This window comes from Setaria viridis, chromosome 4, assembly GCF_005286985.2.
Source record: "Setaria viridis chromosome 4, Setaria_viridis_v4.0, whole genome shotgun sequence".
Lineage (NCBI taxonomy): Eukaryota > Viridiplantae > Streptophyta > Magnoliopsida > Poales > Poaceae > Setaria > Setaria viridis.
Window position 1 is genome coordinate 25,049,813 of NC_048266.2, and position 24,576 is coordinate 25,074,388.

Below are 24,576 nucleotides of genomic sequence, written 5' to 3' on the forward strand. Positions count from 1 at the left end.
TTGTCTATTGCCTAAGCTCCTCGAAAAGATATACCATATGGCATGGAGGACCCAGTGACGAGTGACCCATATGTCTTTCTTTTTTTTAATTTTTTTTTTGCCAAACTCACTGTCACGGTGAACAGTCAACACCTTGCACAGGTCTGGGAGAAACAGAACAAGTTGATTCACAGCCGTCTGTGTGATGATCTGACGGCCTAGCGCAGTCGAGCTTGGATCCCAGCAAGTCCCCGTCCGGCGACTCAACACAACCACCACCGTCTTCCCTCCCGCACCCAGATGAGATCTCTTCCCCCTCCGGTCTAGACCTCGCCGGATCACCACCCCACCCCCATGCGATGAAGTGCCACTCGGTGGCCGCGCTATGGTCGCCGTCGCCGCCGTCCCACCACGTCACCGCCGCCGCCGCCACCCCGGCCGCGCTCTTCACCGGCGCCGCCGACGGCACCGTCCTCCACTGGCCGCTCGCTCCCGCCTCAGCTTCCCCATCCTCGCGCCCGTCGTCCCTCCTCTGCGCCCACGCAGCGGCCATCACCGCCCTCTGCCCGCTCCCGTCCCCGGCCTCCCTACTCGCCGCCTGCGCCGCGGGCGTGCTCTCCCTCTTCTCCGCCTCCGCTCCCCTCCGCTGCCTCCGCCGCCGCTCCCTTCCGCCCTGGGCCGGCTCACCCTCCCTCGTGGCCGCGCTCCCGTCCGCCACCTCCTCCAACCCCCGTGTCGCGATCCTCTGCCACGCCCCCGACGACGGCAGCGGCCACCGCCATGTGTCGGCTCTCGTGGTCGTCGACGCGCGTACCCTCGCCGTTCTCCACACCGCCTTCCATGGAACCCTCTCGATCGCAACGCCGAGGGCGATCGCGGTCTGCGGCGGCGGCGATGAAGCAGTTAGCGTCGTGCTTGCTGACGCGCAGGGGCGGGTGCAGGTGGTGCCCTTGGCGGAGGGCGCTGCCGTTGAGGGGGACTCGCCGAGGCGGCTCAGCGTGAGCTCGGCGTCCAGCGTCGCGTCCGCGGAGACGGTGGACGGGAGGGTTGAGGCCGTGGTGATGTCTCATGATGGGAAGGTCGTGGCGTTGGTGCTGAAGGGGAGGTGTTTGTTGAAATGTGTCGCTAAGGGGAATATGCTGGGTGAGGTGTCTCTGCTGGGCACTCTTTGCAAGGTTGATAAGGTAGAGGAGAACGGATGTATTGGAGGTTTTTTCCTCCACGGTGAGGAGTGGAATGCTCGTGTTCCAGGCGATGGTGTTGTGGTCAGGAGCTTGGTGTTGTGGAGTAGCAGTGGTGCTGCTGCAGTGTACAGGGTTGTGGTTGGTAACTCATCCTTTGAGTCCGAGGCGGTTTGTGAAATTCCTGACTACTTGTCTATGCAAGGACAGGGATCTGAAATTAAATTTTGCCAGTCAGACCAGAATCTTGTTAGGGTGGAATCCTGCTCCTATAAGGTTGCTGGGTCATTGATATGGAAACCAAACGTCTCCTTATGGTCTCTGGATCAGTTAGATCTGAGTACAGCAGAGAATAAACTACCTTCAAGCAAAATGCTTGGAGAAGGTGGCCTTCAGGGAGAAGAATTTAGGCCAGAGCCCTCTCATTGTCACTATGCTATCAACAATGGAGTGGAAGTGAATGCACAGATGTGCTCATCAGACAGCAATAGTTTAGAAAGGTATGGAAGGACTGTGTCCTCGTCAATGGTACTTTCTGAGGATTCTTGTGTTCCATATGCTGTAGTTTATGGTTTCCACAATGGTGACATAGAAGTTATCCGATTTCTGAACATGTCGCCTGCTGCTGCAAAATTTGGTGGTGGAGGGATTTACCCACATATTTCTGAGAGGTTCTTTTTGGGGCACAAGGGAGCAATTCTGTGCTTAGCTGCACATTACATGCATGCCCGTTCTGATTCTAGAAACTTTCACCGAGCACTCATTTCAGGGAGTTTAGATTGTACGATTCGTGTCTGGGATCTAGATGCTGGCACCCTTCTTTCTGTGATGCATCATCATGTTGCCTCAGTTAAGCAAATAATACTACCGCCTGCGTGGACTTACCATCCTTGGGATGACTGCTTCCTTTCTGTAGGAGAAGATGGCCTTGTGGCGCTTGTTTCACTTGAAACCATGCGTGTTGAGAGGATGTTTCCTGGTCATCCTGGTTATGCATCAATGGTAGCTTGGGAGGGAGTAAAAGGGTACATAGCTTGTTTATGCCGGAATCTCCACTCTTGTAATGATGCAGGTAGCGGATTATATATTTGGGATCTGAAAACTGGTGCTCGAGAGCGAATTATCAATGGTACTGCTTCTCAGTCAGCGTTTGAACACTTTTGCAGGGGTATATCAAAAAATGCAGTTACTGGCAGCATCTTAGGTGGAACAACTTCAGCATCTTCCTTACTTGTTCCAATTTTTAAAGACACGAGCCACCTTCGGTCTCATGCAGATAAAAAGGGTCACGATGTTTCATCTGTGTCAACCAACCATAACAATGGAAATACTGTTTCTGTGACTGTAAGTGTCCCAACAACATATGATTTTAAGGGAAAGGCGCCAGCTCCAGATGAAGCTCATGTATTCTATGGAGATAATTCTGTATACAGTTCAGGAAAGGCTGTTTCTTCCCACAGTGTCCACAAAAGAATAAAGTGTCCAATAAAGTGCTCTTGCCCCTACCCTGGCATTGCTAGTTTGAGATTTGACCTCACAGCAATCATGTCCACTCAAGGCATGACAAATAGCAACAGTGATAGGCAGTTGAGATATCATCTCCATAGTGCAAATGGTAAAGAAACTTTGCAGCCTGGAACGTTGGATAGTCCTTCTGGGGTTCATGAAATGGATAGCCCCTCTAGAGAATCACTGGAAGGGCGTTTACTTCGGTTTAGCCTCTGTTTTCTGCATTTATGGGATATTGACTGTGATCTAGACAAATTACTTGTGGATGAGATGCAAGTTTGCAAGCCAGAAGGCTGCCATATAGCAACAGGGGTGGTAGGGGATAGAGGCTCATTTACATTGATGTTCCCAGGCAAAGAAGCCACTCTTGAGGTAAATTTTTGTGGGCATAACCCATAAGCATGTCAAAGCACACCTGAAGTCTAATCATGTTGTTTTTGCCTGTTTCAGCTTTGGAAATCTTCAGCTGAATTTTGTGCCATGAGGTCACTGTCTATAGTTTCTCTTGCTCAACGCATGATTACTTTATCTCGTTCTTGTACAAATGCTAGCAGGTATTGGGTCATTTCTTTTTTTTCTCTTCCATTAAGCTCATGTTTCAGAATTCTAGATTGCCGTATTTACTTGGTGTGCTGGAGCATTGCAGAAAAAACTTGAAATGACGACCTTATACGCTTTGGACACATGCTAAAATGTGCCATGTCTGTAACAAGTTTATGTTTCTTCCAGTAACCAGTGCTGCGTTCTATTTTAGTCTGGAATTCCTAAGATCTACCTGTTTTTCCGACCTGATGAACAACCTGGGTCATTGAATTAGCATAGACAAAGACGGATGTGAGCCTTATCTTTGAGATTTCGCTGGACCTCTTGGATGCAAGGGCCAAGGGGAAGTGCCGTCAAATACACATCTAAAATGATGTTTCCAAAAGGTCCTGGCACCTAAAATGATGAGAGTGTTGATCCCCTTAGTGTGGGTTTTATTCACTATTTATTGATTTCTTGCCAAACCAACATCCAAAGTCAGCAAGTTTATATTTAAGAAAACTCAGAAAAACTCTTCTTCCGAAGCACACTTCCTTTTTAACAAACACCATGCTGGTTTCTATACTTGAAGGGTGTAAGATATTTGGTATTGGAGTTGGAGGTTGAAAAAAAATCCAACTTCAGCAACAGGTTTAGGGGTGTAGTATGGACTTTGCTGCAATGTCTAAATTCATTTATAATGGCAGTCTCGTTGCAAAAGTTTCATGTTTTACCTATTTATTAAGTTTCATTATGTGCTGAGAGTTAACATTCCATGGAAACTATATTGAAGTCGTCACCAGATTGGTCTCCATCAATGAGCTTTTGAGTAAATGAGTCAGGTTGCTACTTTTACAATACTAAGCAGTCAACACGTGAAACTATGGTGATTGTCTTATTAAATTAGTAATATTATGAATAAAAAGCAGGATGGACGCATAAGATAGTGAATTGGTAGTGTTGCATCATGTTTTAATTTTCTTTAACATAAGCGTTCGTTTTAGGGGTGGGGAACTAGAAGCAAAGCCAGACTTAAAATGACCCTGGTACACATGTCACTGTCAGGGGCGAAGCTATGTTAGGATTAGGGGGTGCACATGCACCCACAACAAAAATGCAAAACAGTGATTAAGGTCAATTTTTCACCATATATGCACCATAACATTTCAACTTTATGCACCCACAAGGCAAGCGCGGCCCCCTCTAATTTGTTCTAGCTTCGCCACTGGTTACTGTATGTAAAGGAAACACATACAACTTTAAAAGTATTTATGGTGAAAATAAATCAAGTACATGGAAGTTTTTGCTTCACCCTGGTGGCTGCGCAACAGGGTAAGGCAACGTAGCTTCGCCCCTGTGGGGAACAACTTTATATTTCAGCTGATAGATTACTCTGATGGATGGATATAATCCTATGGATCTGCCAAACCTAATTTATATAGTATAAAGGAACAAAGGCACTTCCTACTATAGTAGAAGGTAGCTAATATTATTTTGAGGTTAGATATGTATTTTGTACAATGAAAGTAGATCATTTGACATTGGGGTAGCTGTCTTGTTTTAAGAATTTTCTTACGAACATTTGCATAGATTAGGAGGACCTTTATGAAAATATATATTAACACAGGGTATGATGCCATTTGTCATCCCGCAAAAATTTCAATTTAAATTGTTACCTTTATGAGGAACAATAAAAAAAATATCATTCGGGTGTGAAATAGTCCAATTTCTTGAATGCTGGGTAGCTCTTAGTACAACTTGAATTCATGCCTGTATTACCCTTATCTTTGCTTTTGTCTTGTTTCAGTGCCTTGGCAGCATTTTATACAAGGCATTTTGCTGAAAAGGTTCCAGATATAAAACCTCCATCCCTTCAGGTTCAGTTGTATTTTCTTCACATGCTATTTTGTTGCCATCTTACAACCTTTTACTACATCACAACTTTGTTACATATCTTTATCATATGTAAAAAAAAAGTAAACTGGAGATCATCCTGCTGCCATATTGGCTTTTATGAAATAAAGTAATAATGTGTCGATTCTAGGATGTAACTGGCTTAGTTGATACTCAAATATGATAATGCCTGGTTGGTTTGGTATGCTTATTTGAGTTGATTTCTATGTTATGACCTCTGGGCATAAACGATACCCAAGGGGTTAACTTTTTTTTTTGAATTAATTGATTATGGATTTAGGGGTGTTAAAGTTCATGGGCCCTTACTGCAGTCACTACTTCCTATTTAATATCCAATTATTTATAATGCTTTTATGATACTTTTAATATAAAATACATATTTTTGTTTCATTTTATGACGCATAACATGTAATAAAATCTAAATTTGAATTAAATGGCATTGTCATCTAGATTCAGTATTTGTTTTGTGTCATGTGTCACATTTACATAATTACTTGTTTATTATAGGAAATGAGCTTATTATGTGTATTTATATGTTTCATGATTATGTGATAGCACATCTATGTGCTAGCAAATAGAAGGTTTTAGGAGGGGTATTCAACTAACTGGTAAATGTCTTACAGCTTCTGGTGAGCTTTTGGCAACATCCTTCGGAACATGTGCGAATGGCTGCACGTTCCTTGTTCCACTGTGCAGCTCCACGTTCTATTCCACAACCACTACGGATACATAAAAACAAAGCATCTGATATCCTCTTGTCTTCATCAGATAATATGGATGATCTTATCTCTGCTGTGCAGAGTTCTTCTATATCCAGTTATGGGGAGTTGAAGGCAGATAGTGGAAATGTTGATAAAGATGGTAGTGACGCTGCTAATATGATCTCATGGCTGGAATCATTTGAAAATCAGGAATGGCTTTCGTGGATAGGAGGCACAAGCCAGGACGCTGTGGCATCAAATATCATAGTTGCAGCTGCTTTGGTTGTTTGGTATCCAAGTATTGTGAAAGCTAAGCTTGCAAGTTTAGTTGTTAGTCAACTAATCAAGTTAGTTATGTCAATGAATGATCGGTACAGTTCAACTGCAGCTGAACTTCTAGCAGAGGGAATGGAAAGCACTTGGAAAGCATGCTTGGGTGCTGAGATCACTCATTTTATGAGTGATATCCTTTTCCAAATTGAGTGTCTAAGTACTGCACCTTCAAGCAGTGCCATCCATAAAACTGCAGTTGCTGTTACAATGCGGGAAGCATTGGTTGGCACCCTTTTACCAAGCTTAGCTATGGCTGATGTAACAGGCTTTTTTAGTGTGATAGAAAGCCAAATTTGGGCTACTTCATCTGATTCACCTGTTCATGTTGCATCACTCAAAACTCTTATCCGCGTGGTTCGAGGCGCTCCTAAGGCCTTGGCTCCTTATCTCGAAAAGGTAAGAAGTGTTTCAACCTTCTGGTGATTGCTATTGTTAATAAAATAATTATTGCAGTCACTGTGCAATTATCATTGTACACATGCAAGCCTTTTATTTGCTAAGAAGTCATAATCCCTGAACAGTTACATTAGAAAGGTTTTTTCCACAATGCAAAACCTTGTTATACTACAAAAAAATTATGATGTATCCGTTGATCTGAAGCATGCTTTTTGAAAAGTGGTGATCCTGCAGCTGTTATCTTTCAATTTCTTGCTCAAAATGTGTAAATCATTTCTTACTAAAATTCATTGTGTTGTCTGCCTTTTGTGTTGTTGTTAACTATATTATCATTTTAACTGCTATCATCACCTATGTATGTCAGAAACTTTTAATATACTTTTGAATATGTCTTAAGTAAATAAAGTATCATGATATGTGTTCTTTTGTAGTTTGTTTAACATGTGGCTTCAGTAGATCTAGATTGTTTTAGGTGCAAGATGAATTTTGCGATCCTAACTAAGTTTTAGGGAAAACAATTAGGATTTACCCACAGTTGTAAGAATATATTGCGTTTTTTTGGGCGTGGGTGGGTGTTGGTGGTGTTCTTGACTTCTTATGTTTGAACAAGGTTATATTCCATCCAAAATCCGTTTTAAGTACATATGTTTTGCATATATCTACCTTATTTTTCACAAATTGATAATTATGTCCTCTGGTGCTGTAACACTTTTTTCTCATTACAATTCCTTAAGACTGTTAATTTACTTTATCTGTAGTTGTTATAGTTGAATAATTGTGCAGGCAGTCAGCTACATCCTACACGCTATGGATCCAAGCAATTTAATAATGCGTAAAGCTTGCATCATTAGTTCAATGATGGCTCTAAGAGAAATGGCACGCGTATTTCCGATGGTTGCTCTGAATGAGTCGATGACAAGGTTAGCTGTTGGTGATGCTATTGGAGAGATTCATAATGCTACAATTCGAGTGTATGACATAGAAAGGTACATAGGCTTTCAAGTTCCTAAAAATTATTTTCTAATGCATCTTTTCTCTTTCTCCCTTGAATATGCCTTTATGCTACCAGATAATTACCACATGCTGATAGGCCTCTAGAAATAGTACAACACATCTCCTGTTACGCTGTCAGCATGCTGTCAAATGGGTCAGCAAAATGTCAGATTGCCCTTTTCGCCAGTAACTTTGCAAGGAAGATGGTCAAATTTGGTTAGACCACCTTTTTTTTCTATGAAATTTGAAGTATGTTAGGCCATTATAGTTAAATCTGAATGTTCTTTGGGTGCTAGTGGCATTGGTACCTAGTGGAGTTATCAGTGATAGGTTGTGATCTGGTCAGTATTTGGAGCATGTGTTCTCTCTTGGTGTTGAATTGACTTGCTGCATCTACAGTTTATACCTGGTGACATGCTTTGCACATTTGTTTTTTTCTTGAATATGCAAGAGAGTTGCATATCGTTTCACTATGAATAAAAGTGTACAAAGAACCCACACAAAACATACTCAACACTTTACATTAGGAACTGTGTACTACTAGGAAGGACAGAAACGACCAGAAACCGCAAGGTCTAGGATCAAGAGAAGCTAGATGGCCCCTGCTAATGAACTTCGGAGATCTTGAGCTCCGGCCGCACACCAAGGATTTCCGTCATAAAACTGTCTGGATCACTGAATTCACATTTGAAAGAGTGCTGTCGACGACACATTCGTTTGACCCATAAAAATTTACTTGGACTCCCAAGATCCTCAACTGTTATGGCTGCTTGTATAACATCATGTTCTGCCACTTCATATGATTCAGTCAATTTTTTTCCTTTTTATTAAGAGGAGGCCTGCCACTGAGGAGGGTATGGGCAAACCCACTTTTGTTCAAACCCAAATCCAAATAATTATTATCCACTCCTTACCCTCCCCAATCCCACCCATATCCAATGAATAATTAACTTTGTACTACATATATATACATATTCAATGGATAAATTGTACCCTCCCCATACCCTACCCTCCCCATTTGTAATGGTATATAATTTTCTACCCATACCCTCCCCATTTTAAGTGGGTGTGGATTTGGGGAGAGGGTATGGATACCCAGTGTCAGGCCTAAAGAGGCTTATGTCTATCTCTTCAATGTTCCTTTAACTTTTGTGCCCCTGGCTTTTATCTTTCATATTTGTAGGACTTATGCCATAGTGTTTTGGAATTCATTGGTACCCTTAAGTTCATTGGTTTCTCAAGAGTGCTAGGAGAATAAATTAGTTTATTATCTTTAGATACTGCTAGAACACATTTGAAATATTAATGATTTTTCATTTAAACTCCACCTATGTTATTTCAAACCTTGCCAAAGGATGCTTGTGATAGGCTTGCTGATCTAACATAAACACCCAGCTATCCTTATAGAAATGAAACCCAAAAGTCGCTTGGGTGTAACCTTCTGGGTGACATCATCTTCTTTGTGGCTCTTGCTAGTTTTCATCTTTAGCCTACCCCAACTTGCTTGTGAAGAAAAGGCTTAGTCGTTTTTTATTATTTTTCTCTGAAGGATTTCATATTGTGAAATTGATGTTTTCTCAGATAGTACGGTATTAGTGTTAGTGTGTTACTTTCATGGTAGTGGTACTGTTTTCTTGCATAATGCATAATCTGTAACTGTAACACATTTTTTTTTAAAAATATTGTTCCTTATTTTTTTCATTTTTTTTTCTTTGCAGTGTCACAAAGATAAGAATTCTTGATGCAAGTGGACCACCAGGTCTTCCAAGCTTACTCGCAGGATCATCAAATACAGCGGCAACCATACTCATATCATCTTTGAGTTTCTCACCGGATGGAGAGGTTTGACATTACAATTAATATACGATAGAATGTTTTAAACTAAAACTATAAGATGTTTTCACCTCAAGCTGATTTCATGTTTCCGTCAAAGTTATTTGACAAATTTGTCCAGTCCATATCATGGGTGCTCGAGTAACTTTTTACATCTGATATCATTTGTGGGCACTTACATTTGAATGATTCCTAGTACCATCTCATGTACCTATGGGCAAAATGTTCATAAGGTGTGACCACCAACAGATGTTTAAGTATTTACATTTATGGCTGCTATAAAGAATACCTCTATACCATCATGCTCTCATGCTCTTCTTTCACGTCATCATGTGTCGTTACCATAAGAATTAGTGTCAATTTTTGTTTGTGACCCTACAAAATCAAAACCAGGTATCTAGCAACATCACATACCGTACTGGTTTGTTGCTTCCAATTTGTCCTTGTTGTAAATTCAATCTCGCACTATGGTATAACTTTTGTGATGTGGCACTGATTTTGGCACTGGTTGGGTGGGGCCCATGGACTGAAGGTAGGATAGTTGCTCTAGACCAGCCAGTCAGGAGCTGTCATCCCATGTTGTTGGTCGTTGCCCTGAATCCTTGCTGAGAGAGTGAGCTGCAGACAGTTGCCTTTCTTTCTTGCTTGCATTACATGGATGCTGGCCTTCCCTTTATGTGTAAATTTTCCCCTGGCAAGATAAGCTAAAGGATGTCTTGAATGCAGCTAATGAGTTAAGCTAACCAACTGTCAGAAAGATATGCAACTAATAGATAATATTTGTGAAACTTTAAGTCTATGTTGTTGCTCGTTGTATTCATCCATAATTGTGGTATAAAACACAATTGCATTTATAAGCTGTGTTAGGTTCCTCACTATAAATCTATATCCCTAAATTGAAGCTTGTAACTCAACCTTTGTAGTTTATTAATATTTTCCTTTTTTCTAGGGTCTGGTTGCCTTCTCTGAGAATGGATTGATGATAAGATGGTGGTCATTGGGTACTGGCTGGTGGGAGAGGCTCAGTAGAAGCCTTACTCCTATCCAATGCACAAAGCTTATTTATGTTCCTCCATGGGAAGGATTTTCACCTAACTCTGCTCGCCTAAGTATAATTTCTAGTATTTTGGGACATGATAAACATGGAAGTTCAGAGGTATATTAATTAGTTTTCTTCTCAATATTATGTTATTTAAGACAATTGTCTTGTTTTCAGTCTCACCAGTGCTGTTGGGTTTCTTAGTTCATGGACTACTGTTTTCTTCTACTTCACCTATGTATTTGCATTTAGCCACTTCCTACCAATGACTATGGCATTTGGGAGTGAAGAACAGAGGGCCATGGGAAAAACAAGAGTGGTTCAGTCCGTGTACTTGTTTAGTTGGGAAAAATGAAATTAGTGTGGGGGGAAAAACTGGCAATACCATGAATCCATACTGATTAAAACAGTTTTTCACTCAAGAAATTCATCAAATAGGATATGATGATGCAAATATGGAAAGTTAAAATAATTGTTTTCTTTACGTAATCTCTCTCGTCAATCTGGTCTTTTGAAGCTCAGGTTTCATCTTCAGTTATTTGTACTTTATTGTTCTGATTGCATTTGTACTTTATTGTTCTGATTGCGTTCAACTTTGATCAATTCGTCCATTGATAGTTGAAAATACAATTACACATTTATGTGAAGTTCTCACTGTTTTTTAAAAAGGACCTCTACTACTGTTGCTCTGCCATATATAATTTATTCGGTTCTGACCTTCTTGGCTCCACAGAAGACAAAGAAGGAATTAGATGAGGCTGATAATCTGAAGCTATTGCTTCATAATCTTGACCTTTCGTACCGTCTTTACTGGGTTGGCGGAAAGACTATCAAACTTACGAGGCACATCCAGGAGTTGGGTACATTTCAGTTGTGATCATGGCTTACCGGCATTTCATGAAATCTTGAGTTGTTTTGGAGTTTTGAAGGACAACTTCATGCCTTCACTACAGAATGATCCGAATGGCTGGCAGGTTCAACCAGAGCTATCATGCTTCATGCATATGTCATGTAAGGTACCTTGCTATTTCTGGACTGTAAAAAAGGCATTTTCTTGTGCACAGAAATGATGCATTGATAGGATTCTCAATGTAAACAGTAAACTAAAAACTAAATGAAATTTTGCTTTCTTGTTACAGGATGCTATTCGCATGCAGCACCCGACGATGGGGCTGTTCTGTCACACCATTGAGCTCCAAGTGCAGGATGCTTTCAGGTTGGTTGTGGTCTGCTCGATATCATAACTTAATGATACATCTTCCAAAGAAGATTGATCGGATATACTTAGGAGTTTTTTTTTTGCCCTTTTCTAAGGTTCATTCTTCAACTCTTCTTCTAAAGTCTAAAATGTTTACCTCATAGAATTACTGAGCATATTTGGGTTTTATTCTCCAAGTTCTTTTATTCTGGTTATTTTCAGACATTATTTTGCAAAGTTAGGAACATTTAATTTATAGTATCAGGGCACGAAAATTCCCTTATCCATCAGCTTCCTGATTTTTTTAAATATTTGGCCTGTGGTCAAGATTAAGTTGAGTAATGGTTTAAGAATTTATATTCATATTTGTGTTCGTTTCACATATTATTATCTAGTCGTTAGGTAGATAGCAATCATAGTTCACTAATGTTAACCTTAGTGTAGTTAGCACAAATTATACATAGTACTTACCTATATGCATGCTTTGAATGTTTTCTTTCTTTTTTTTTTCCTGATCGAGTTGCTTGCTGTGCAGTATGCATTCTGGAAATTATCAGTTGAAGATTTGTTCGCTGGTGTTGGGGAGCCAGCAATGTCGCATCATGTTCTTGAGAAGTGTTTTTCATTTGTGCAAACAGCAGATGGTAGTTTTAGACTAATGCTGAGACATAAGGTAGTGAGGGAACATTCATGACAAAAAGCAGCTGCCGAGAAGATAGCTGCAACGGGTCCCGTGCGCAGCGTACTGAAATACTACACAGAAGCTTGGGCCATGTTTAGTTCCCTCCAAACTCCCAACTTTGACACTATGCAAAAAGAAGATTCCCCATCACATCAAACTTGCGGTACATACATGGAGTACTAAATGTAGACGAAATCAAAAACTAATTGCACAGTTTTGTTGTACTTTGCGAGACGAATCTTTTGAGCCTAATTAGTCAATATTTGGACAATAATTCACAAATACAAACGAAACGCTACAGTTGCGCATTTATGGCAAAATGCTAATTTTGCCACTCCCAACTTAGGAACTAAACAAGACCTTGAGCTCTCTCCAACTGTACAGCTTTGCCGATGTAAAATCATGAGTGCGAAGGTTGCGTGTCCCAGAAACATTTTTGGCACCGGATCTTCTTCACCCATTAATTACGGCAGCAGGTTGATACGGACGATCTCTTGCGGATCGTCCCCTTCCAAACAAGGGAAACTTACACCTTTCAAAATACAAAAAGAAAGGAAATTTACCCCGCGCCCGACGCGGTGTCGACTTCCGCCGCCACCTCCCCTGCCGTGGGATGCTCGAATTTTACCACTTCGAGTAAAAACTATCCTCCCGCGCCATTTTTGGCAATGCTCGCCTTTACTTATACCCCAGGCCTATCTCCTGCCATGGCATTGCCATCCTGCTGCGCCTCCATCGAAGAAGAAGAGGAGCTGCGAAGAAGAGAGAGAGGTGGCTTGAAGCGGAGGAGCTGCCGCTGGCAATGACGATGGTGAAGCCGGGCAAGAAGACAAGCAAGGGGCGGCAGAAAATCGAGATCCGCCGCATCGAGGACAAGGAGAAGCGCCAGGTCACCCTGTGCAAGCGCAAGGGCGGGCTCTTCAAGAAGTGCTCGGAGCTCCAGCTCCTCTGCGGCGCGCACGTCGCCGTCGCCATCTTCTCCAAGAGAGAGGATCACCAGCCCCAGGGCAGCGAGGCACCGCCCGCCGCGACGGGCGGCAGGCCCTCCCGCGGCGGCAGCGTGTTCGCGATGGGCACCCCCTCCGTCGACCACGTCCTCCGCCGCTTCGCCCCGCTCCCCGGCGACGTGCACGTCGAGGACGCAGGCTGCGTCGCCGCCGCCGAGCGCGCCGCGGTCGAGGTGGCGGCGCGGGAGATGAGGGAGACAGCGGCGCTCGTGGACGCGGAGAAGAAGCGGATGGAGGCCATCGGGGAGAAGGTGGTGCGGGCCGCGGAGGCGGCCGGAAAGCGTTTCTGGTGGGAGGCTGACGTGGAGGCGCTCGGGGAGGGCGAGCTGCCCGAGTTCGCCAGGGCGCTGCAGCGGGTCAGGGAGATCGTGCAACGCGAAGCTGGCAAACGGCAGGCCTCTGCTCCACCGGCGGCGGCGGCGGCGCCGTGGCATCCGTAGGGAGTTGGGCAGTCGCATTAATTGCTGGGCAATTCAGTTCAATTACGGTGCATGTTTGCTTGGTTAAAATGCTATACTTTCGTGATGAGTATATATTACTACTAGTGTCCTACTCAGGTTAGTATTACCAGGTTTTAGATAACAGCGAGTCATTCTTGGCAGAAGGACACAAACTGTAAAATAAGGCATCCGATGGAAATAAAGCACAAATAAGCTTCTTTATTACTGATGCTAAATGAACTGTTCGTTCCACATGAACAATCTGTTTATTGCACTTAATTAATTACTCGATTATTTAATAAATCTTTCTTGCTTTTTTTAATCAAAGGAAGAATTATATTAAATCAAAACTGAGTAACTCGTCCTGTCACGCACACAGCACTCTCAAAGAAAATAAAATTACATTTAAGAACAATAAGTACCGCTCTTTGTCTTCATTGTACTCACGTGTCATGCAGCTCCAAATCTCAATCTCAAACCTGTATAGAAGATTCATATGCAGAACAAGTGGCCAAAGAATGACGACTAACATCACTGGAGTTCTTCCTCTTTCTGCCGCTGATGAAGAAGAGAGACTAATCCCAATCTACCTAACCCAAGACGGATCAACATCAGCTTGAGGGGCAGAATTATTCTCACAAGCCTTTCATCATGGTTGGATCTAACCACGACCAAACGGAGAAGGGGCTAGAAAAAATTATTCCACGATGGCAGCATCATCCCTGCCTCGATGTCGCCCTCCGAAAACCTAATTCTCCAAGTGGTCATGCCAAGGAAGTTGCCGACGCCGTAGTTGCCGCCATCCTCCTCCTCCGAGTCGCCATGGACAGATCAAATCCACCCTACCTCCTCACCGTTGCCGGAAAAGAGGAGGAAACAAATCTCCAATACCACGAACCGTGGCATGGAGAAACCTAAACCCTAAAACTGAACTCGATCTACTAAAATCTATTAGAAAGATGGATCCCCACTCCCTCCGACCTCCGGCGAGATGCCGGAGGTGGGAAAGAAGGGGGACCAACGGTGGTGGATGCGGAGGGCCAGCGGTAGGATCGCGGTGCCGCGTGTCACCCTTCGGGACCTCCGCTGGTCGGGGCTCCGCTTACTGGATGGAACTTTTCAATAAATCTTTCTTGCTTTGCATAATAATATTCTTTGCCTTTCCTTGAGATGCAGCCAAGTCGGAAATTATTACAGTACTGTCACGTTTTTACTCGAACAAGCGCATCTTCTAGTCTTTCTAAATCGAGCAATATAATTTGGACATATCATCAATGGTTGGATCCTTCCTTTTTCACGTCTCTTCATGACAACAATACTAACACATTAGACATGAAATACAATATGAGTGGAGCTTCTCTTAATTATCTCAAATTGATACATTACAATATGATATGCTTATCCAATCATTACCTGAAAACATGACAAAAGTGGTTGGTGACACATCACTATTGTTTGTCATGTTTTCGAGACCACATATGTTCCATCAACTCCCCTTATTCCGGGTCCTACCGCGGCCAACCGCACGGGCCACGTTATTGGAGGTATACCCTAGAGGCAATCATAGAGATGATGATATTCCATTTATATCCATGATTTATATTGTGTTCCTTGAATATCCATTAAAGGCTACTTGAATTGATTTGCAATTATGTGAATTGTATGTGAAACTCTTTACTTGTATGGTTATTCTAAAGTTGTCCCTAGTCGGAGTTCATGTGAGGACACACATGAATATTAGACTAGCACATGTATTAGTTGATGACTATGTTTCACAAGTTATGGATATGGAGATGTCAAACTAATAATGTGGGCGCATGTAGAGACATGTGCTAGGACTGGCCCAACACGAGAAGTAGTTCTCTCTTTACACAATATGTACGCTTTGTCCTTAGACCTGAGATTGTCGCATGTACTCAAGATGTGGATCGACTTACTTAGAGGCTATCAAACGCTACGCCGTAATAGGGTAGTTAAAAAGGTAGCTTTCGGGTTTGTCAAGAAGCGTGTTGTGAGGCATGGTCAATCAAGATGGGATTTGCCCCTCTCTGATTGACAGAGATATCTCTAGGCCCCTCGAGTGATTGGATCTGGAAATACATGGCCATGCTACGTAAGGTTAAGAGTTAACCTACAATGAGATTCCGAATCACAGGATCGAGAAAGAGCAGTCGGCTTGGAGCTAGACCAAATATCGTGAGGCAAAGGGAATAACATATACGTGATATTGTGACGGTTCGTCTGATATGATCTTCGTGTGCGTATAGGAGTTGTCACGTCTTGCTAGAGACCGCTACTAACTATTGGCCGAGTAGGAGTACTCGGGCCATGTCTATACGTATCCGAACCTATAGGGTCAGACACTTAAGGGGCTGGAAGCCCAATTTGGACCGAATTGGATCAGGTTTAGGAGTACTAATGGGCCTCGGACCCAGAGGCCCATCAGGAACCCCTATAAATAGAGGGGTGGGGGCACCCTAGGGTTTAATCCTTTTTGGCAAGTATAGCCGCCACGCCTCCCACACCGTCACCCTGTTGCAACTCACGGACCTAGTACCTTGGAGGTGTTGCACCTGCAACACTCGGACGAGCCACGACGAGCCGCTGACGAGCCGCGGCACGAGGAGGACCTCGCTGTACGTGGATGAGCTGCTGAGGAGCTGCTCGACGTTGACGTGATCGACTACGTGTTTGACTACGCTGATCAACTTTGCTGCCCCAGCGCGATTCTACATCTTCCGCACCAGTGCGTCAAGTGGTAATCCTATGATCCATATACGGCAGTTTTCTTGGTTTACGTGGTAAAAAAAATTTGTGTTGTGCTAGCGTAGCCTACCTCGTATCCCAACAGTGGTATCAGAGTCGTAGCTATTTTGTTATGGATTCGGGATGTGTGCATATGGAGATATGCGAGTTTTCAGATTGATCTATGACCTGGTTTCGTGTTCTTGCTACAATGGTTGTGTAACGACAAACTCCTACCGGTCAGATTTCCGCCATTGGAGTTAAGTGATACACGTAATGCCAGTTGCAGCGAGCGAAGATCAATGTGATTGATCGAATCAAAACCTAGGTTCATATGCCAGGCGCATGTGCTGTGCAATAGTAGATTAGATCTACTACCGGGTCGGAATTTTGCCATGTGCGTGTGCTTCGGTAAAACAGCCGTAACTTTTCGGTACGATCTCGGATTGAGGCGAATTTTATATGAAAATTGATCTACAGAAAAGTTACACATAAAATTCAACCGCTTTGCCATTTTCGGCAAAATTAGATTTCCCAAATTCGGCTTGGAAGATGGAGTTTCGGGCCTCTTAAGTTTGGAACGTTAGAACGCCTAACTCTGTTTTGCAGAATGCTATGATGCATGTGTATGTGATGCATGTGTATAACTCATTCGTGAACTGCGTGTCACGCGTACGGCAACACGGCTGCAGCCATATGTGTTGTCACCTTAATGTATTTAATGGTCTGCGTACCAATCTATGATGATCCAAGCAACTATGTAATCTACATTGCTAGCTATTAGGTGTAATAGCATATTCTAGTTCTTGGAGGACTCATCACCAGGAGGATGGCGCACATGAAATATGGAGATGAAGATCATCATGGTGAACAGGTTCTATGGAGATGGAGATCACCATAAGAAAATGGGCCATACTGTGTCACAACTATGTGAATGCTATTCTGTTTTGTTTTACTCTTACATACTGTGATGTTAGAAGTAGAACGATCGCTCACAAATTTTAAGTTGTATGCCCTCCCAACTAAAATTTGCACCGTCCCATATCTTGTACAATTGGTGGTGGGTCTATGAAATTAGGGTGCCACTAGTTTTCCTTGACTAGACGGGTTTTGTGTCGAACACTTACACGCATAAGGGTTGGTTTGCTTAACAAGGTCATCTTAACGGTTAAGGACCTTGGGGCATAAAGGTTGGGTGCCGAGATATGGAGATGTCACCCAACAATAGGAGTCATATGTGATATGATTAGCAAGGAGTTGCTTACCGATCTACCTTGTTTGCTAGCGGTGATGCTAAAGCTCACTAGTAGACTTGTTAGTTGTGGATCTTGAATCACTAATTATCAATAGAGGGATATTGATTTTAGTGGGAGTAGATTCTATTAAATAGTTTAATGTGATTTACTCTGTCATGGATACGTTTGTCTTAGTGTATTTTGCATTATTTTTATTGTAGATTAAATGGCACCTAGCAACACCACACTGTTTGCTTTGCCTTTGGTCCTTGAGAAGGACAAGTTGAATGGAACAAACTACTCGGATTGGATCCGTAACTTGAGAATTGTTCTCAGGGCTGATAAAAAGGAAGATGTTCTAGACACCCCATTACCACAAGTACCTGTTGATGATGCATCTGTTGCCGTTAAGGCTGCTTACAAGAAAGCATTTGATGCCAATCTTGAGGCAAGCTGCCTTATGCTCGCTTGCATGGAACCTGAGCTGCAGATGTAGTTCGAAACAAATCATGAGGCGCACGATATGATCGTGGCACTCAAGGATATGTTCCAGACACAGGCTAGGACTGAAAGGTTCAATGTGTCCAAGGCTTTTCTGGAGTGCAAGCTAGCAGAAGGCGCAACAGTAGGACCACACATAATCAATATGGTTGGTTACACTCAGCGATTGAAGAAGCTGGGCTTCCCAATGGGCAAAGAGTTGGCCACTGACTTCATTATTTCGTCTCTTCCGCCTAGCTATGGGAACTTCATCTTGAACTACCATATGCATGGGACGGAGAAGGATCTGAATGAACTATGTGGCATGCTTAAAACAACGGAGGTTGACATTAAGAAAAGTGCTAGTAGCAGCCATGTGATGGTTGTACAGAACAAGCCTAGCTTCAAGAAGAAGGGCAATTCTTGGAAGACCGGTCAGGCGAGCGCCCATGGTCCCCCCCCCCGCTCCTATGGCGCCCACGGCCCTAGTGCCTCTTGCGCCCTCCTCGTCACCACCTGCCCCTCTATGCCCTGTCACTCGGTCTATGACTGGGGCAATCTTGCGGGTCCACTACCAGGGCATGACAGCCTCAACTTCTTCTCTGCCCCTTCGATTCCAGTGAACTATCGCAGTGCTCTAGCTAATGCCAATTGGCGTGCTGCCATGGTCGATGAGTTCTAGGCCCTCATTGACAATGACACCTGGCGCCTCATCCCGCGGCCGCCCAGTGCCAATGTCGTGTCGGGCAAGTGGATCTTCCGGCATAAGTTCCATGCTGATGGGTCCCTCGCTCGGCACAAGGCGCGCTGGGTGGTTCGCAGCTTCTCCCAGCATCATGGCATCGACTACGACGAGACCTTTAGTACGGTTGTCAAATTGGCAATGATACGAACCGTCCTTAGCATCGCCACTTCTCGCGCCTGGGCGATCCACCAGCTAGACATGAAGAATGCGTTTCTTCATGGACACCTCGCAGAGACTGTCTACTGCCAGCAGCCTCCCGGCTTCGTCGACCCCACTACCCCCGATCATGTATGTCTCCTGCAGAAGTCCTTATGGACTCAAACAGGCCCCATGGGTGTGGTACTAGCGGTTCACCTCCGCCTCCGGCACCTCCCTTTTTGCCTACAAAGAGGGATCGAGCCTCGCTTACTTGCTGCTCTACATCGATGACATTGTCCTGACTGCCTCATCCTCGATTCTTCTTCAGCACATCATGGGGCACCTTCACTCCGAGTTCGCCAAGATGGATCTTGGCGACCTGCACCACTTCCTCGGCATCTCCGTCACGCGTTCCTCCTAGGGCCTATTCCTGTCTCAGCGACATGACGCGCTGGATCTTCTTTAGCGTGCCGGCATGGCTGAGTGTCATTCTACCACGACTCTCGTTCACTCATGCCAAGCTTTCAACACACGACGACGCCAAGCTCCAGGATGGCTCTGAGTATTGGAGTCTTGCTGGGGCTCTTCAGTACCTCACTCTAACTCGACCTGACCTGGCGTATGTGGTTTAGCAGGTGTGCCTCTTCATGCATGACCCGCACGAACCCCACATGGCCCTGATTAAGCGCATCCTGCACTATGTGAAGGGCACTCCAGGCTTCACACCAGCACCGGCTCTGTTCAGTCTCTGACTGCCTACTCCGACGCCGACTGGGCTGGTTGCTCAAACTCTCGACGATCCACCTCCGGCTTCTGCGTCTACCTCAGTGATAACCTGGTGTCTTGGTCCTCCAAGCGCCAGACCATGGCGTCTCATTGCAATGCTGAGGCAGAGTACCATGTTGTGGCTCATGCTGTGGTAGAGTAATGCTGGCTGCGTCAACTTCTTCAAGAGCTTCATGTCCCGCTTGCTTCAGCCACTATTGTCTATTGTGACAACGTGAGCGCTTTCTATATGACAGCCAACCTGGTGCATCATCGGCGCATGAAGCACATCAAGATTGATATTCACTTCGTCCGTGAGAAGGTGGCATTGGGTAAGGTCCGGGTTCTTCATGTGCCATCCTCTCATCAGTTCGCGGACATCATGACGAAGGACTGCCGACTCCTATTTTCACTGAGTTTTTGTCTAATCTGTGTGTCTGTGATCCTCCCGCTTCAATTGCGGGTGGGTATTAGGAAGTATATGTGTATATTAGGATGTATTTATCCTTTCCTTATACTCCAAGCCATATTGGCAATATATATACAGAGGTCACCCCCCCTCATTGGGGTGTGTGGTGTTTCCCATCCACTTCTCTACAGGAACAGCTCGCCAAGGTGCAAAAGAAGGGTCTTTTCAAGCTCGACAGGGAGAAAGATCAGCTAACCGCTGTGATCGGAACTGCAGAGCACTTTGGGCGTGTTTGAGGGATGTCATCAACATTGCCCTGGGGTAAAGCATTTCCCAACGATCAAGCAAGCTATAGGAAGCGCGACCGTTATAAGAAAAACCTTGAAGAAAAGATGAGAGAAATCGCCAAGTATGGGTTCCTGGAGTTCTTGGCCAACCATGGGATGAGCCAAACAATGGCTGACCTGATAGTATCCGATGGTCAACAACAGGCAGAACCAACCATGCTACTTGCCCAGTAGGATTCGTTGCTCCGAGTAGTGATGGCTCCATTGCAAACGTGAGGTATCCCGTTGATGACATACAAGTGGATACATTATGCAGGTTGGTTATACCTTACGGAAGAAAATAAAATAAGTTTCGAGAGGTCGCAATCAGCATGGCAGTAACAGGTCATGTGTTCCCAATGGCACCCCCGCTAGAATACGCCTGGGTGCAAGTTATTATAGTGTTGGATGAGTTGTACGAGATAGACATCCCTACTGATGAGGGGATTGAGGTTCTTGGTGATGCGATGAACCAGTACATACTGTGGCATCGCTGAGATATCGTTCTAAATCCATTGCTAGAAACCTCACGGCCGAGCCAAGAACTACCCCTTCCAGATTCAAATGTTGACACGAAACAGTCGACGCTGTCACATGTGCAGGGAGCTAACAATAAGGATGAGCAGCCAATGCTATCACCTGTCCGAGAAGCTCTCAATGAGGAAGATAGGATTGCAACACTAGAAGGCAATGAACAGGTAGATGATTTCAAAAATAATGATCAAACATCGCGTTCGACGGCATCTCCACCTCCCAAGAGGCAAACGGTACCTTGTATGGTCAGCACATATGAAAAGCCTCCATCAGCAGACGTCGACAAGTTTTTAAACGTATTGAAGAAGAAGGCTTCATCTTCCAGTGAAAAATCTGTAACTTGCAGCGCCTCTTGGCAAAAGAGAAAGGATCAAAACCTCAATTTCTTTGCGTCAGATGATGTCCCAATGGATTATGAGCATGGCAAACCATTCTTGTATCGGTGGGATCTGCTGGAGGACCCATGGGAACTGAATAAGCTACATGGATGGATCATGAATGCAATGAAGGAAGGCATTCGAGCAATCACCGCGCATGTGCCAACTAAGGTTTTCCTTGGCGTTCTCCCGTACTAGATTGTGATCGATTTTGAGGATTTGCACAGACTTTGCTGTCAACAACACCTCGACGTGAATCTCATTTCCTTATGGTGCTTGTAAGTCCACATGTACCGCACACATGAGCTTTAAATACATACGTATTTTATTTCAAGTACCTGAGCAACCTATTCTGCAGGATGCAATGGAGGGAGGAAGAATTGATGCACGGTAGGTTCAAGGTAGCGTACCTTGACCCAGCATCAATAAGTGAGCCAGAGCACAAACTCAAAATGATGGAAACGATCAAGTACAAATAGAAGCAGTAGAGGCACAAGCGGAGAAAAATGCTATGAAAATAAAAGCCCACAGAGATGAAATGCACAAAGTGTTAGTATACATTGCAAAAGTAATGAAGAAAAAGGATGACAATGATTATATCATGGCTCCTTGGAATTTTGAGTAAGCTAGTTTTAATTACTATATATATACTAGGTATTATTTAATGTTGTCTACAATATAAATTATTTTAATATAATGCAAAGATCACTAGATTTGCATCATTATTTTACCCAAGCTAGGAGAAGCAGTGGTCCTCGACTCAGCCAGCTATTGTAGAAGGATTTTATAGGCATTATACAGAAGTAAGATATTCCTTGGCAGTACTTAAATGCATGTTTACATTCTATGCACCTAAGTTGTATTACTAACTCTTGTCTTTATATCCTCAAAGTGCGTACAAGCTTTACGTACTAAAAGGTAGGGTCCACAATCCATAAAGGACGAAAGCTATGAAAATAATATATCATATATTTGTAAGAACATAAAAACTTGGTTTTTTTTATATGTAGACTTGTCATTAATAATAACTCATCATTTTTTTATTTGATTGCAGTGCCACAAGCAACCTCCCAGCTTTCTGCTATGCGGATATTACGTGTGCGAGTTCATCAAAAACAATAGGAGGTACCAGGCGAACCCTGAAGACGTAAGTCTCTTATACACTACCACGTGCTAACTTCCTAAAGGTAATACATCCTAATCTTCATTTACTGTATGCCTACAGATGTCTACCATTGATAGTAACTATACCAAGATCGAAGACAAACAAATCGACAACATTTGTACGGACATGACGAGGTTCATCCTACACGAGATTTGTCATGAGGATAGAGCATTCTTTGATAAAGATGGCGTGTTGATGGCGGACGAGTGCACAAAGCTTCATAGATGGGTGTAGTAGTTTTACCAAATGTTGGATTTTTAATAATGTGAATTATATATTATGTACGATGCAGTTTTGAATAATGTGAATTATTTATTATTCAAGTTTGTTGTTATGTGGTTGGAGATACATATTTCAATTTGACGGCTAAAACTGGTGAGAAATAAAAATTATAAATAACTCATAGGAAATAATATATTAAATGGAAAAATACATATTCTTGGCGACATAAAAAGCATTTATGCTAGCGGCTAGCTAACGTTGCCTACCAGCACAGCTCTGTGCTGGCAGGCAAGTACCCGCTAGCACAGACGGTATTTGTGCTAGCTCAAGGTTGCTAGCGGTGCGATACCCGCAGGTTCTAACCACCAGCACAAATGCTTCCGGGCGTAGTGGATCCCTAGCAGCCCGCCGTCAGGGGCGAAGCTGGCTCCAAAATTCGGTGCATAAGTAGCATACAAAATATATGGTAATATATGGCAAATATGAGTGTGACGAGTGGTGAAAAATTTTCTTTCCCGGGTGCATGTGCACCAGGCAAACTCAACGTAGCTTCGCCCCTGCCCGCCGTTGAATAACACACAGCAGATAACAATAAGAATTTTATCTAATCCTGCCAAAATGATTTAGTAGATCTTGACTTACATTTAGTGTTCACCATATAATGAATAATTTTGCTAGCGTCAGCAACTTTGTGTCACACAAAGCACCAAATAACGAAGCTTCCTTCCTACCTCCGTGCTCTCTAAAATCAATAACACTTGGATCATATTAGTCAAACGAAAAATCGAGAGCGACACATATTAAACTTTAGCAGAAATTTTAGTTTATAACCTTGGCCAAGACTCAAGATCATCTCAATAAACTATTGTCTTTAATTATTCTAACATTGATCTTGTCTCAAATTTGGCTTATGACTCCTCCTATACGACCTTTGTCTCGCCGGAAAGGCACCATTGGATCCCAACAACGACAATTTTATTTTCTAGATTAAACAAATGTAGATGGGGGGTTCTATACATAAATTTTTACACTAAGATATTCTAATTAAGTACTAATCAAGGTTATATATACATGAACATGAATATATAGATGAGGTGAATATACTGTTAACTTTTAGGTCTCTTCGTTTCACCAGGATTGGATTCCAGCCAGGATTACTTCCAGGTCCGGTTTGAGTGATTCCACCCGTGTCACTCAATCCGGCCAGGATTCATTACAGGGGTGAGGAGGTATGGTTTCAATCCGGGCCATCTAATGTAGAAGGATTCCAATCCAGGCCGGTTTTCGTTCCAGGCAAGACTAAAACGAACAACACTTTCAATGCAAGTCTGGTTTCAAACCGGGCCACTTCAAATCACCCAGAATGGACCTCATTCCGGACCAATCCGGTGAAAACGAACGAGGCCTTAGCAGGTGCCAGACAACCACATATTCTAGGTAAAACAGTATGGCTTGAAGAGCAGGCGAATGACTTGTTGGGTGAGACAAGCTGCATATCAGTCTTCGCAGTAGTTATGTTGAACTGACTGACAGCATCATATTAAAAGAAAATCCATTGTCGACATCTCAATAAGAAAAGTGTGAGATTCTTACAAAATTATCTTGACTAGGTCAGTCACCGTACTTGTGTACCACCATCATCAGCCCATGGAATCGACTCTTTATAATTGATCCAGTAGACCATAATGTACGGCACACGCATGTACTT

The 24,576-nt window shown here is 43.5% G+C and overlaps 1 protein-coding gene across 3 annotated transcripts; it reads left to right on the forward strand.

The window, feature by feature from the left end:
* The first annotated feature begins 255 nt into the window (after positions 1-255).
* Positions 256-12,518, forward strand: LOC117851633 (uncharacterized). 3 transcript variants are annotated; one of them, XM_034733486.2, is made up of 10 exons: positions 256-3,041; positions 3,120-3,223; positions 4,999-5,068; positions 5,729-6,535; positions 7,319-7,521; positions 9,247-9,370; positions 10,311-10,517; positions 11,134-11,416; positions 11,540-11,714; positions 12,134-12,518. In XM_034733486.2, exons 1-8 carry the CDS (start codon positions 339-341, stop codon positions 11,275-11,277), a joined length of 4,362 nt encoding a protein of 1,453 aa, XP_034589377.1. In that variant the 5' UTR covers positions 256-338; the 3' UTR covers positions 11,278-11,416; positions 11,540-11,714; positions 12,134-12,518. The 3 variants fall into 3 exon arrangements, with proteins under 3 accessions (XP_034589377.1, XP_034589378.1, XP_034589376.1); XM_034733487.2 differs by having other exon boundaries at positions 11,134-11,411; positions 11,540-11,616; XM_034733485.2 differs by having other exon boundaries at positions 260-3,041; positions 11,540-11,616.
* The last annotated feature ends 12,058 nt before the right edge of the window (positions 12,519-24,576 follow it).

Coding starts and splice junctions, on each gene's coding strand:
- LOC117851633 (XM_034733486.2), top strand. CDS start 339: ATGAAGTGCCACTCGGTGGCCGCGCTATGGTCGCCGTCGCCGCCGTCC. Junction 3,224..4,998: donor TCTTGTACAAATGCTAGCAG/GTATTGGGTCAT, acceptor GTCTTGTTTCAG/TGCCTTGGCAGCATTTTATA. Junction 7,522..9,246: donor CGAGTGTATGACATAGAAAG/GTACATAGGCTT, acceptor TTTTCTTTGCAG/TGTCACAAAGATAAGAATTC.